The sequence below is a fragment of the Priapulus caudatus genome, unplaced genomic scaffold (assembly GCF_000485595.1).
Source record: "Priapulus caudatus unplaced genomic scaffold, Priapulus_caudatus-5.0.1 Scaffold451, whole genome shotgun sequence".
NCBI lineage: Eukaryota > Metazoa > Priapulida > Priapulimorpha > Priapulimorphida > Priapulidae > Priapulus > Priapulus caudatus.
The window spans coordinates 216,363-231,837 of NW_014577512.1; the positions used below are offsets into that span (position 1 = coordinate 216,363).

At 40.2% G+C, this 15,475-nt stretch overlaps 1 protein-coding gene across 5 annotated transcripts; it reads right to left on the reverse strand.

The window, feature by feature from the left end:
• Positions 1-58: 58 nt before the first annotated feature.
• On the reverse strand, positions 59-15,274 carry LOC106810550 (calcium channel flower-like). 5 transcript variants are annotated; one of them, XM_014813930.1, is made up of 7 exons: positions 9,579-9,642; positions 7,127-7,278; positions 6,838-6,910; positions 4,030-4,155; positions 2,563-2,670; positions 2,301-2,375; positions 1,987-2,075 (listed from the first exon to the last, which is right to left on the reverse strand). In XM_014813930.1, exons 2-6 carry the CDS (start codon positions 7,245-7,247, stop codon positions 2,312-2,314), a joined length of 492 nt encoding a protein of 163 aa, XP_014669416.1. In that variant the 5' UTR covers positions 7,248-7,278; positions 9,579-9,642; the 3' UTR covers positions 1,987-2,075; positions 2,301-2,311. The 5 variants fall into 5 exon arrangements, with proteins under 5 accessions (XP_014669415.1, XP_014669414.1, XP_014669418.1 ...); XM_014813931.1 differs by having other exon boundaries at positions 1,993-2,075; positions 2,305-2,375; XM_014813929.1 differs by lacking the exons at positions 2,301-2,375; positions 9,579-9,642 and adding an exon at positions 15,069-15,274 and having other exon boundaries at positions 59-2,075.
• Between the last annotated feature and the right edge of the window lie 201 nt (positions 15,275-15,475).

The following is a 15,475-nucleotide window of genomic DNA, read 5'->3' on the forward strand; positions in this document are numbered from 1 at the left end:
TCAATGCATGTCAATGCGGTTGAATGATGAACCATAAAAAAACACGAAAATCCAATAATTTACTTTATGCTACACAATTACTTTGTCTTTTTACTGGAGACCAACCAATAGAAATCTACAATGCCATCACAACATTATATACAAATAATAAAACAACACAATAACAGGACTAGCATCGTAGCCACGTGAAAAACCAAGACGGCGAAACTAATCGACACGAGTTTACGTCGCTCCTCCGATTCGGCACAACACACTTGAATTTCTGTAAACGAGCCACACGTACAATAATCCAGAGACATCTGTTCTCAATTATTTACGTCAACCTTCGTTTTTCATGTTGTTTGCAAAGAGGTTCTCTTTCGTTATGCATAAAACCAATACTACTGTTACATGTCATATACCATGCTACTGTTGGAATGTTACGCTGCTGCTCACAGCAGTATTGAAAGCACAGCTAGCTATAGCTACACAAACATGTAGATAAGCTTTATGCTACATGACACGACAGAGCTTAGACACGATAAGACAATTTCTATACCTTATGCAGCTACTTGTACTCCTAATATCTACGAGTTCCCAAATGACTATTATCCACACATTATACTAAGGTTTTTCTTTGGTACTCACTCACCTACTTCGATTATAATACCCACAATTACAGAATTGTGATAACATAATGATAGTACACATCTTAATTATCTTCAATAACTTAGTAACAAACATTTAATTTATATAAGAATGACTTTTGACCATATAATCACATGAAACATCAACTACGTGTATACCTTTGGTCACTTAGCTGTTTTGTTTCTCAATTCACCAACCACAAGTTCTAAAATAAACACATTGAATGGAAATAAATGCTGGAATGCAATGCTAAGTTTTAATGATCAACTAATATTGCCTTCACTGTTACACAAGATATTGATAAGGTATAGACTAGTTTTCAGCATTGGACGTTTGCAAAGTAGTTGTACATACTTTAAAATAATGTGACTCAACTGACACATTTGAACAAGTAAATGAGTTTTCATTCACTCACATTCACTTTTGACTTTACAACCTATATTCATGCCAAATAATTTGGAGGCTGATAGCTCTGACGTTTGGAGTTTCACACCTACTTCACATTGTATAAACTGTAATTTGGTTGTAGAACAAATAATAAATTGCAAATTTCATGTAAAAGCCCATTTCCTATCTATTCTAACAAAACGTCAGAATTTGCATGTTGGGCAAGGATATCCGGATGGCCAAAGATATGAATTAAGAGCCAACTGCATCACAACATGGAATAAGTGTATAAATACCCGCTTCTAGTCGCCAAGAAATTCTATCCATACTTCAACACATACCATATCAATCACATGCAGCTGGAACTAGATGGCTTTGGTACAACTGATTGTAAAGTCTTACTTCTACCTACTGTATTTCTAATCACAACTGGCATTATTTACCCTCACTATACACGTAATAACGATTTTCAGCAAGAGTTGTGGATAGAGATCACTCTTAGCTGACCTTGGGATTAGGTTATCAGGGGCGCTACAAATAGACCCCTAATTTCCTGATACAAATAGGCTTAATTAAAAATTTTCTTGAATGTTGCCATGGGGACCTATTTTTCTCCTAAGGCAAGCCCACTCCTGTGCAGTTTTAAGGGACAAGATATGGCATGCAGGTGCTCTCAACCACTCACTTTTGCCCAGAACCCAGCCAATCAACGATTGACAGGGCTTGCACAGGCCGATTTAATGGGCAGATAACAGCACATATTGCTATATTTAGCAAGACTTTGCTAGCACATACAAGACCAATAGTTATTGCACATATGGCCCACTGGAAACTACATGTACTCACAGCACCTGTAATTGCCAGATACTGTTTCTTGAAGTGACAGATCAGAAAGTTAGAACTGCCGGTACGGGCCACTCTGAGCATAGGCATGCTGAGAGATTTGCTGAGCGGCAACACGACCAACTGTCTCTATCAGCTGTGCGTTCATCTCAACGTCCACATTATCCTTGTCCTTGGAAGCATTGGAAGCCTTTGCCGCCATCTCTACTCTGTCTCCTCTGCAAGGACGACATACCAAGCTGGTTAGTAACTTCACAGGGCAACAAAAGCTGTCAATCATTGGCATTCATATTTCTGTACGTAAGTGCGTACAAAACAAGGTGCAATACACTTATGAAGGGTATAATGCGAATGAAAAGAATAATTCCACTGCAGATTCGTGGAGAGGGAAGTTTAAACGCATGAGCTTATCAATGCAAAATAAATCAAACAGAATTTTATACATGCATAAAATCTACAGTCCTCCATCCTTCTCAACATCCATATTAGAAGCAGTTAGCATTTCTTGTCGGTCGGCCCTATAATGCAACAAAATCAGGTTTCGATTCTATTTTTCAATATAGAACAGAGACAATGCATAAATGTCCGTAATAAAGTCGTAAAATAATATGCAACTCAAATAATGCAATGCTGTTGTAATGGCACAGAATGAAGAAAACAAATAATGAATTCCTGCAGTGAATGCAAGGAGGGAGTAACACCTACTTTTTCCCAAGTGCCATTAACCCATAGAATACACCAGCTGCAAATACACAGCCACTGCCAAACATGGTCGATGCTCCAAAGCACATACAGATAGGGACCAGGGCTGTCCTGAAAAAAGACAAGGCATTCCTGATAAAAAAACACACTAGCAGTTGATATTAGCGGTATATTAGTATTAAATTATAAGATTGTTTTTCACAAATGTTAGCAAACTGTAAAATGATATAAGGTTAACGCTATGCCGTTTGTTTTCATTACTTACTACAATGCACAATCTATTATCCGAAATTCCGAAAACCGAAAAGCGCCGAAAACCAAAAAGTTTTTTCCTGGAGGTCTTCTGCACACCAAAGCTTGCGTTTGGCTGCACACGGTTCACTACAGGAATATTAATGTGTTTGGCATTACTCATGCATATTGTATCGTACCGGTACAGCACTTGGCCTCTTGAAAACTTGGGTTTTAGTAAGGGCTAGTTGCAGGATATACGGTATCAAGAGCATATAAAGAAGGAGAGCGTACAACGGTAAAATGCTGAAACCATGTTGCAGTATTAGTCGAATTAATAAACTTTCCCCGTTTTATTTTGACGATTCTTTGCAGTATCATTGATCAGCTGTCCTACCTTGTTCATATAAAACAAACCGCATGTCCCTACGATGCATCTACGCTGAGATAACGAGCGGTGAAATTCTGGTATTTTCGCCGAACACCCAGGGGCGTAGCTACGGGGGGGGGGGCACATGCCCCCCCCCACCGACTAGACATTAGTCAGTACTGCGACCCACTCTCGAAGTGTGGCCAGTGTCTTGCTTCCGGTCGCCGCTGTGTAACGCTGACTCGATACGTTATTACTACAGCGTTACTACATCCAGCGTAAGGGGCGGGTCATCACCATGGCGATAAATAACAATATGTTTTTGTGGAGTAATGGCTGCGTTAATGACTGGAAATGCGAGAAAAGATAGTAGAAGGAAAATAAATTTCATTGTCAATTAATGACGGAAACACGCGAGGTTTCCCGAAGTTATAACACTTCGAGAGTTGGTCACAGTACTGACTAATGTCTAGTCGATGTTCGGCGAAAATACCAGATTTTCACCGCTCATTATCTCAGCGTAGGGGCATAGTAGCGACATGCGGTTTGTTTTATATGAACAAGGTAGGACACTGATCAATAATACAGCAAAGAATCATCAAAATAAAACGGGAAAAGTTTATTAATTCGATGGTTGCAACATGGTTTCAGCATTTTACCGTTGTACGCTCTCCTTCTTTATATGCTCTTGACGGTATGTATATCTGTACTGTACTACCATTCCAAAATCCGAAAAATTCCGAATTCTGAATCGTGTCTGGTCCTAAGGGTTTTGGATAATAGATTGTGTACTGTACAAGGAAATTGGTGTACCATCTTCTACTATTCTACATTTCTGATGTTCACTGAAGTAACTCACTCAAACTTACAAAACATAAATAAGTGCTTTTTGCCAATATGTTCTCTTATCTGCAAATGCAGACACTTTCTTCACAAGGCTGAAGAACAGGCAGCAGTATGGGCACTCAAACATGAGCACCATGCAGCCTAAAAGACTAAAAATAAGACGAGTGTTACATATATGACAATTCATAAGAAACAATGTTACATAATAATTTGGCTCAGCCATAACACCACCATAATGCACAGGGGTAGAAATTAATTTGAAAATTTACAGGCCCGCCGGGCCTGTAGGCAGGTAGGCAAGAGATTTTACAGGCCCGCCAGGCAAATTACAAGCCCGCATCATTCCCTGGATACCGCAGCATTTTTTTTAAATAAGACTAAAATTTAAAATTTTTACAATGGTTTACGTTCGAACGCACAAACAGGCATTTAGGTACGTCTCCATCATCATCAGACACACGCACACGTTCACACACACCCACATCATTTACTGTGTGAATCATACATCTTGAATGATAAAGCTAATGTTTAGGACATATAGGGCAGAGAAAAACACTCCGTGGGGTCGGTTAGTTGACTTCATGGCAAGAGCAAATAAAAAGGTTGAGTAATGTAAACATCTAAGAAACCAGCCAAATCAGGCAAAGATAGGGTCGAGTTTTTCCTGGCAGACATAAAAGTTGAACACACACACCCCACCTCACCTCACCTCACCTACACTCACATCACCTCACATGCACACACACCCATACATTCACCTCATCTTGAGTTTGTGGCTTGTTGGATATGGCATTGACTGCTTTAGTTACAGCTTGCCATGTCTTTTTATTAACTACAGCTGCTAGTTGCCAGCAAAACTTCCAAACAGTCATCTTTCTCTGTCCCACTTCATCAATTATGAAGTCAATTTCCTCTGCGGAAATATTCCTATTCTTCCGTCTCTTTTACAGTTGCCGTGTATAATTTAAATAACTTTGGTCTCACCACAATCTTTGAGAATGGTGCTATAGGAGATGGGTGGCCATTAGGAGACGGTGGCTATAGTTCATAAATGCTTGCTTTACGATACCTTACGCGAAACCACGAACTGCAGCAGAGCAACGATATAATAAAGTTCATACTTGGACATGGACAGTGCTAATGCGTAGGTGTAATGTGCTAACAGCACCTGCTAGGTGTGTTGTTCTACGTGCTGCTTTGGGATTTTGAAAAGCCAACATTAATTACCAATCCGATATTTAGATGAAATTCTTCTTTTAATGACAACATTCTGCCTGATGTGCTAGATGGTGTACAGAATATTGGGAGACAGGAAGCTATGCAAATGATAAAGCACATCACGGAGAGGTGTTTTACGTAAACCACGTTTGGTCATAACGCAGGGAAGCTTTTATTTAGCTCCACCCTGTATAAAATGTATATAGTTTTTCCAAACGTTAAAAACAATATGACACGGTTAAACCTGAGCAGTGCAACAAGGCTGTACTGCTGTTTTCATGACTAGTAGTAGTAGGAAGTAATACGACGTGCTATGCAGCTACAGTGACTTATGTGTGTTAACTTGAGACAATTATTATTATTTACTGTAGAATTCAACATGCTATATTACCTAAAGCTTCTTAAAGCCGCACTATGCGCATCCAAACGCTAATTTCTCCAGTACTAGACTAGCAAATACTTCGTGTCATGCATAATCACAGTACCTTATGACCAAATAAACTCTAGTTGCTCCCATTTCACTGCACGTTTGCTTAAAACCCACAAGAAAGAGGTGAGAAAACTGGCATTCTGGCGCAAACGCCGAATGTTTGCCAAACAATTTAGCCTCAAAGTGGTGAGGTGACGTCACATGTTTTTATCTTTGCTACACCCGTACCGCTGTACCGCAGCACCGCTGTGCGGTTGCTTGGCAGGGCAACGCGAAAGTGTCAACAACATCGGAGAATTCGAACAACATTGGAGGTATTTATAAATACCTTTTATAAGACAATGCGCAGTGACATGGGAAGAACTAGAGTTTATTTTGTCATAAGGTAGTGTGATTATGCATGGCACAAAGTATTTGCTAGTCTAGTACTGGAGAAATTAGCGTTTGGATGCGCATTGTGTGGCTTTAATAATATTTTAAAACAGTTTACTGATCGTTTGTTAACTACCAGTGATACGTAAAGCCCGTTGCACATTGCCGAACATTTTGCTCAAAAACATTATCGTAGCAATGTTTGTTCGGACAAACATTTGTTCGGGAAAATGTTCGGCAATGTGCGCCAGGCTTAATTGTTTACATCCAAACGTGAAATGCGAGGGGATGTGCGAATTACTCCACAACCTAGCCCACGTGAACAGTGAGCGTGCCGCACGACCCGTGCATGTAAATAAACCTTGACCAACATAATGTAAGTTTCACTGCCAGTGGCCAAAAGTAAGCTCCACCCACTTCTTATCGATTTTTGGTATGCCAACGCTGCTAGTCTGGATTCAGGAACCTGTGCTAACCTGTGTGTCCGAACATCCCACGCACGTTTCTTGAATGCCAACTAAAGAGATGTTCTAAATTTTCTGCGTACGCACTTGTGCATACGCATTTCTTCTTGAATCCGGCGCTGAGATCACTAGTGCATGCTGCTAGTTGCATGCTGGGGGTGGCTTTTCTACGGGCCCGTCGGGCCTGTTAGTATTAGAAATGCAGGCCCGGGCCTTAAAATACGGGAATCAGGCCCACGGGCCCGGCCCGTTAGGATTTCGAACCCTGATGCAGGTTTACTGTGAAACATACAATATTAATTAAAACATTTTAACTGAAGACAATAGAACTTAGTGGATATACTTACACTTGCCATATACCAGCCACTAAACACAGTGGCGTCAATGTTACGAGTGCCCATATTCCTGTAAAGATTGCAACTGAAAGAAAAATGATATACATTTTGATGCTATAGTACATTTTCATCTAACCTACACACCTATATACAGCAACTCTATATCACATGGGTAGAATTCAACTTCTAATCAGGGCCTGTTTCATCAAATTTTGGTCATATTCCCGTAAGAAGTTATCAGGTTTTTGCGACTACAACAGAAATTCTTCAAACACACAGACACACATAGTAGTCAACTTACTTATTGCTCCGAGCGTAGCTAAACCACGTGCAATTAGCTTGCACCACCATGCTACCTCAGGGTTGCTGTCATTCTGGTCCTCTTTTGCTGCAACCACTGCACTACTGGCTGCTTGTCCCATCTTGTAATTTCTGATATTTTAAAGCCCTTACCTGAAATTTCACAACTGCATGTAATGTAGGTTAGGAATGTGAATAAACTACCTTAATTACAATAATTTTCAAAGAAAACATGGAATGGATTGGCAATATATTCTTAAGCTCAACAAAATAGCTAGCACAAAAAGAATATGTAGAAAGAATTTCGATAATATCTCCAAGTACACTGGTTTTTTCAAAGGTCCTTTGCTGGTAATGCTGAAAGTTGGCAGATAAACATGCACATAAATGGTATACATTGGTATGATTTTGCATGCTTTCACCAACATTGCAACCAACATTTTGACTACATTTCAAAATTATTAGCTCTGAAATCAATTGAAAAATTTATACACAGACGTCTCATCTGTCAGCAGACATATTACTGATTACTTCAGCATAAATTACTATGGGTTTGTGCTGTTCCTGCACTCCTGGAATTCTTTAAATAAAATATTAAAATGCTGCCATGTGATGTAAAACGTTCTATAAACTGGTACCCTATCTCAACATCAAACTCCATGACAGATGGCGCTCTCGCTCTGGCTCAATTTACCACTGCCACAAGTAGATTTTCCGTTACAATTTGTATCGCTTTTTTACCACAAGTTTTACAGCGGCCAGGTTACTCGTATCCTATGTAATAAGATTTGTACTAATAAAAGTTGCAAAGATATTAAAAATCCAACCATTCTTTTATGCGAAATTTGATAAAATAGTGATACGAAATAGTGGCGTATTGTGCGCCCATTTACTACTTTCAAATCATTAGGCTGTTTACTAAACTAAGTTCACGTGTTTATTTAAAATTTATCATGAATTTTTCGGATGCTTGCCAATATACCTAATTCTCGAATTTGTCTTTAATAAATTTTGTTATTCAGCCTTAAAACATCTAAATTTGTCCGCCAACACAATGCAAAATCATGAGAATTTCTAATGTTTTGTTCGGCGGCAACTTTGCGGCCGTTGTGATTGCCATTTGCTGGATTCCCGGAGCTCCGCCGCACTCGGAAAAATAGTACCAGCCTTGTGGCAGTGGTATCCTGAGTTGTACGAAGGGGGCGCTGCATGCAGTTTGTCTCAACATGTAGAGATATGGCACCGGTCGATTGCATCTCAAATCTACTTAGAAATTCAAATCGCTGCACACATTAATGAAAATAATTTGTGAGTGTTCTAAGACATTTAGCCTTACTGTACAGTGTTTCCCCTGGCCAAAAAGGTCTGTGAGGTGGTAAATGTTTTTTGTGATGTGTTTGCGCGTTTCGAGGTCCTAGCAAAGCGAGCAGTGCAGGTGCTGGCGAAACTAGGGGGCCCGGGGCATGCTCCCCCGGGAATAATTTTTGATAAAATGGTGCAATTGGTGCATTCTAAGCTATTCTGGACACATTGTATGACTCTTGAATCTCTTTTTCAAGTTGTCAAAGGTTTTCGTCAGCGAGGCGGTGTTTGGACCAATTTCTGTGTGGCGGCTAAGAAATTTGAGCGAGGCGGGCCGCCTCGCTCGCGTCAATGCATGGGAAACACTGCTGTATACACTTATTGTTATGCAAAGAGTATCAGTAAGTATTAAAATTGTCGATGAAATATGTGATCATTAGGAAAACATTTGAAACTAGAGCACTCGAGAGGCACAGACCTCCGCCAAGGCAGCTGAATTCTCTCAATGTGAAATTTTTTTAATTAATTAATTAAGTGGAAAAAATAATGTAATCAATTTTAAGTTACCCCATTACTGACCTATCCGTGGAAATTATTAATTAATTAATTAGTTCTTAATTAATTTAATTAGATCCAGACCACCACCAAAATGTTAATCAATTCTAAGTTACCACCATTTTCTGACCTATCCTGAAAATTTTATTAATTAATGAATTAATTAATTAATTAATTGGATCCATCGATCACCACAAAATCTCATCAATTCTAAGTTGGCCCATTTCTGACGTATCCTGAAATTTTATTGACAATCCGTCCATAACTTTTTCAGTTAGGTAACCTTTATGATACAGGCGGTTCCGGCGCCGGAAGCGGCGGCGGCGCGGCAATCAGCAATTAGCCGAGCTGTACACAAACACAAACCAACACTCGAACACACGCCGGTGAAAACATAACCTCCGCCAAGCCCCTGCGGTAGGTAAACAGTGCTTTAATCAAACTAGTACTAGCAGCAAAAATTAGTTTTGCCCAAATCATTCCACATTAATTACAGCATTAATTACACTACAAGATAATGACAAGGTAATTATTTTAATATTCATAAACACTAGTAATGGAATTCACATTTATGGATCGCTAATAATAATATATACCTGTAGCTGTGTCGTGTACTGTTTCTTTCAATCACTGACTCCAAGGTGGGCCGACAAATCAAGTGTGCTGGCGTACACTATAGTTCACACGGCAGATGGAGTCACATAATTCACCAAACATAAAGTGTTAGAGTATACGGCAATTAGTAACCACCTAAAGCTAAATAAAATTTATCTTTTAAAAATGCAAAAACTACGCTTTATTCGCGTGCAATGACGAGCTTAGTCAGTCAGATACCACAATGCAGTTGCCAGTGACAACAAAAATTGCATCACTGATTGTTTGTACATGCCATTTTTCCATCGGCTCGAAAGATTATATGGCAATAATAACAGCTTAAAGGCATAATTCGACCATCGATTATGCAAACTTGCAAAGTTGACGAATGCTACAGTAACTGGCACCTTGTGTAGTTAATAAGTACATTACCTTATAGCCAAACGCGTATTAGTTTGTCCAATATCACTGCTAACTTACTAAAGAAATGTCTAATTGAAATCCGTAAATTTTGGTAATCTGGCGACAACGCTAAATTTATTGCCAACAAATATAACTTCGAGTTCGTTCGATGACGTCACATGTTGCTACAGGATGTTGAAGCATCGAATTGTTTGTCCCGGGTAAATTGTTTGCCTAGTGTTATTATTTGCCTAGACGTTCCGCAGCAGATATCCGCGCGAAGCGCGAACAGCGCCACCTGTGGCGCCATTTAGAACGAATACGCTGCTCTGTCAATATGACTATCATGGTTCTATTAGATCGGCTCCTTGATCGGTCAATTGAGCCGTTTTGGCGCTTCCGCAAGCCTTTGGACTATGCACGGTAGGCGCGAGAAAACTCCAAATGCTCGAAAGTGCTACGTTGCTTGTTGGCGCGTGTCGAAAACTCTAGAAAAATAATTTTTCCCTTTTCGCTGGATCAATGCCCTGATATTAATTTGGAAGTTTATCGCGACCATAGATGGCGCGCACGAGTCATCTACGTACCATTCCAAGTTTTTTAAAAAAAAACGCTCGGATGGATGACTAGACTGCCGCGCGTCGTTCAACACGCTAGCACGTAACTCACTTTAGTATAGCCACGATAGTTGGCTGAGTGAAGATTCGTACCAGTCTACTTGGGCTTTTAATTATCGTAGCCATCTTACTTTCTTAGATCTGGAATATTTAATCTGGTACCAGTCAATTGGACACAGAGCCTGACGTGATTTATGTTGTGTGAGCTCAGACTATCTACTGTGTATCTGTTGCATGCCACAATTGCCGTGCGGGCTATGTGTTGCATCGGATGATATTTACTTGTTGAAGTGAAGTTATAGGTGAATCAAACATTAAGACTATTGCTGGACTGTAGTACTAGTCTACTGACAAGTTTGTATTTATTAAACCATTCTTTTATTAGCCATTATTAGAGTAGGCCTATACTAGAAACATTAACAATTTCGTAGTAAATAGATTTCGTATTTAGTTACCATTATATTTTATTGAAACGCTGGAAGTTGCCCTGTGTTAGTATAGCCTAGGGGTATTCTAACCCTAGCAAAGAGCGTTTCTTGCTAGTCGTAGTAGTCTAGTAGTACTATAGTGGTTCAAGGATAGAGAACATGGCTTCCCACATAATATATATGAGGCCCCAATGTATGGCATGCGCAATAAAACCAATGTCATTTACATCAATATAAATATAATATTATATCAATATAATAGGTTAGGGTTATGCCTTATGGTTAGGGTTCGTCATTATTAGTAAGTTAATTACTAGTAACAGAGTTAGTCATTATTACTATTACTATTAATACATGAGCTCCTGCGGTCCTGGTAGTTACTAGTACTAGTAGTAGTACTAGTAGTGCTGGTAACTTAGTAGTACTACTACTACTAGTACTAGTAGTAGTACTTAGTAGTAATTAGTGTAACATGTACTTGTAGTAATACAAGTATTCGTAGCCGTAGCCGTAGGTGTGGAATGTAATACCAGTCTACATGCGGACCGCCGCCGCCACAGGCACTTCGACCGTTTCAATAAAATATAATGCTAACTAAATACGAAATCTATTTACTACGAAATTGTTAATGTTTCTAGTATAGGCCTACTCTCTTTCAAGAAGGTTGCGAGGTGCAAAGGCTATATATAGACTAGGACTCGCTCCCACCTCGATTAGCCATTGAGTGACTAAGCGAAGCCGAGAGGTGCAGCTAAGCCGAGAGGTGCGAGAGAGTGCCAGTCTATGGGCTATAGGCGGCGGGCAGGCGGCGCACTGCTTTCCAACTCCCGTACGAGCCTCGCCATTGGAACGTTGCAAAAACGTTGGAGCGTTGGGGCGCGAGAGACGCCGGTAGGTGTTTCCTGATTCTGACAGCCGTTTCCATTACTGGGCAAGGTTCGCGAATGTCAGAATTTCGACAGTCTTTCTGTGATTTCGCGTGACACAGCTCGGTTACGAACACATTACTCGGTTACACTTTATTATAACAAGTGAACACTGTTCACGTCCCAAAAGTCTACCCTCTGTGTCCCCCACTAAAATTGCCGGACTGTTCGCTGGCAGCTATGGATGTGCGCCCGCCAATTCATTCGGCGCACGGATCCATAGCTGCCAGCGCTGCATACTGTCGTAGGACGTTCCCGCGATCGCGTGCGCCTTGCGCGGAACTGCGCGAAAGATCTGCGCTTCAGCGCTTCGGATCAACATCTCGTTTCGGCAACGCTTCTCTAGTATCCCGTTTCATCTGGTTGCCACATATTTATATGTTGCTTGTATCTCCAGAACTTCGTATATTCATTTATTCCCGAATCCCAAGAGTAAAACCATAAAGTACGGAATGCGCACTCAGACTACAAGGATCGAAATCACTGACGCCGAGCATACGTGCGAAAATGTCCGGTGCACTATAATCTGTATGACAACCGCCCTCGCCGGTTACGGCGGTTACGGCCGGCATGGCGGTTTGTAACTGTCAACAACCGATTTCTTGGACTGCGGATTTCAATAGACATTTCTTAGTAACCAGCAGTGATATTGGACAAACTAATACGCGTTTGGCTATAAGAGTAATGTACTCTATTAACTATCACAAAGGTGCCAGTTACTGTAGCATTCGTCAACTTTGCATAATCGATGGTCGAATTATGCCTTTAACGGATTCGTTACCCACAAGTTCCCTGCTCGGCGAAGACGTAGTTCTGAACTTCTATTATGATAGATGTTCAGAAGCAAATCGTCGCCGACTTCTCTTCGAAGTTCGATGACAATGCCCCATTTGATTTGGCAGTGACACAAATTTTGATTGTGGGGCCAGTAAGGCTCATAGGGTCTATGTCCCCAAGGGTGCTATCAGAGGGTACTCTGGGTATGGTTCGATATATTGGAAAGTACCTCGGGGTACTATACGATATGTCGCTGCGTACCCTGCATTGTCCCACCGTACCCTGACTTTCAGCCAACTGATGTCGTAATACATACACTCTGTCAAGTTACCACATCACATAGAAGAAACCTCAAAACATCGCAATCCAATAAAAATGTATGCTATGTTTGACTATATTTTTGTTTTTCCTTTTTTTAAACAAAGAGCTAGCTTTTATATTTTAGTTTTACAACATTGGAAATACGTTCATATAAAGTCAGGGTACGGTGGGACAATGCAGGGTACGCGGTGACATATCGTATAGTACCCCGAGGTACTTTCCGATGTATCGAACCGTACCCAGAGTACCCTCCGATACACAGGCACTTGGAACGTCTCAATAAAAAAAAAAGGTAAATAAACACAAAATGTATTTGTACTACCAAAGTCTTAAAGCTGCACTATGCACATCCAAATGCTAATTTCTCCAGTACTAGACTAGCAAATACTTCGTGTCATGCATAATTACACTATCTTATGACAAAATAAACTCTAGTTCCTCCCATTTCACTGCACGTTGTCTTATAAAAGGCATTTGAAAATACCTCCAATGTTGTTCAAATTCTCCGATGTTGTTGACACTTTCGCGTTGCTCTGCCAAGCAACTGCACAGCGGTGCTGCGGTACAGCGGTACGGGTGTAGCAAAGATAAAAACATGTGACGTCACCTAACCGATTCTTGCCGAAATTGTTTGGCAAACAATTTAGCGTTGGCGCCAGATTACCAGATTTCGCACCTCTTTCTTGTGGGGTTTAAGCAAACGCGCAGTGAAATGGGAGGAACTAGAGTTTATTTTGCCATAAGGTAGTGTGATTATGCATGCCACGAAGTATTTGCTAGTCTAGTACTGGAGAAAATTAGCGTTTGGATGCGCATAGTGCGGCTTTAATGTTTCTCTACTCTACTTCGCCTATAATCACCTGTAAATGCCGGTCAAATGCTCATTTGCAACACACAAGTACACCGCACGCTAGCTGCTGCACACTGACACATAAATATGTGACAGGAAAGCGTGCTGCCAAAATTTGCTCGACGCTCGCTTGATTTCATACGAATACAACACAAATATTCCACCATTCTACTCCATCTTTGTTTCTATTTGAAGAACAGTGTTCACTTGTTATAAAAACATGCTGTCTGTGTTCGTAACTTAGCTGTGTCCCACGAAATCACACAAAGCCTGACGAAATTCTCGCGTTCGCTCCCGTTGCGCAGTTTATGTAAATGGCTGTCGGAATCAGGAAACACCCACCGGCGCTCTTCGTGACCTAATTTTTCCAGCAAAGAGTATCAGTAAGTATTAAAATTGTCGATGAAATATGTGATCATTAGGAAAACATTTGAAACTAGAGCACTCGGAGAGCACAGACCTCCGCCAAGGCAGCTGAATTCTCTCAATGTGAAATCTTTTATTAATTAATTAATTAATTAAGTGAAAAAATTATTAATTAATTGGATTTGGATCACCACCAAAATGTAATCAATTTTAAGTTACCCCATTACTGACCTATCCTGGAAATTTTATTAATTAATTAATTAGTTAATTAATTAATTAGATCCAGACCACCACCAAAATGTAATCAATTCTAAGTTACCCCATTTCTGACCTATCCTGAAAATTTTATTAATTAATGAATGAATGAATGAATGAATTGGATCCGGATCACCACCAAAATCTCATCAATTCTAAGTTAGCCCATTTCTGACGTATCCTGAAAATTTTATGACAATCCGTCCATAACTTTTTCAGTTAGGCTTAACCTTTATGATACAGGCGGTTCCGGCGCGGCGGCGGCGGCGGTGGCGGGCCAATCAGCCAATCAGCGAGCGTACACAAACCCACAAACCAACACTCAAACACACGCCGGTGAAAACATAACCTCCGCCAAGCCCCTGGCGGAGGTAAACAGTGCTTTAATCAACACTAGTACTAGCAGCAAAAATTCAGTTTGCCCAAATCATTCCACATTAATTACAGCATTAATTACACTACAAGATAATGACAAGGTAATTATTTTAATATTCCATAAACACTAGTAATGAATTCACATTTATTGTTAATCGCTAATAATAATATATACCTGTAGCTGTGTCGTGTACTGTTTCTTTCAATCACTGACTCCAAGGTGGGGCCGCTTGATTGTAAATCAAGTGTGCTGGCGTACACTATAGCATTATCACAGGCGAATGGATGTCATCATTTATAATTCACTAAACATAAAGGTTAGAGTATACCGGCAATTAGTAACCACCTAAAGGCTAAATAAAAATTTACTCCTTTAAAAAATGCAAAAACTACGCTTTATTCGCGTGCAATGACGAGCTTAGTCAGTCAGATACCACAAATGCAGTTGCCAGTGACACAAATAATTGCATCACTGATTGTATTGTACATGGCCATTTTTCCATCAGCTCGAAGATTTATGGCAATAAATAACAGCTTAAAGGCATAATTCGACCATCGATTATGCAAACTTGCAAAGTTGAC

Excerpts from the sequence above, each read along its gene's own strand:
- LOC106810550 (XM_014813929.1), bottom strand. The coding sequence starts at position 7,247 with ATGGGACAAGCAGCCAGTAGTGCAGTGGTTGCAGCAAAAGAGGACCAG. Across the intron at positions 6,911-7,126 it reads AGCTACGCTCGGAGCAATAA|TTGCAATCTTTACAGGAATA; the intron begins GTAAGTTGACTA and ends TTTTTCTTTCAG. Across the intron at positions 2,671-4,029 it reads AAAGCACTTATTTATGTTTT|GACAGCCCTGGTCCCTATCT; the intron begins GTAAGTTTGAGT and ends GTCTTTTTTCAG.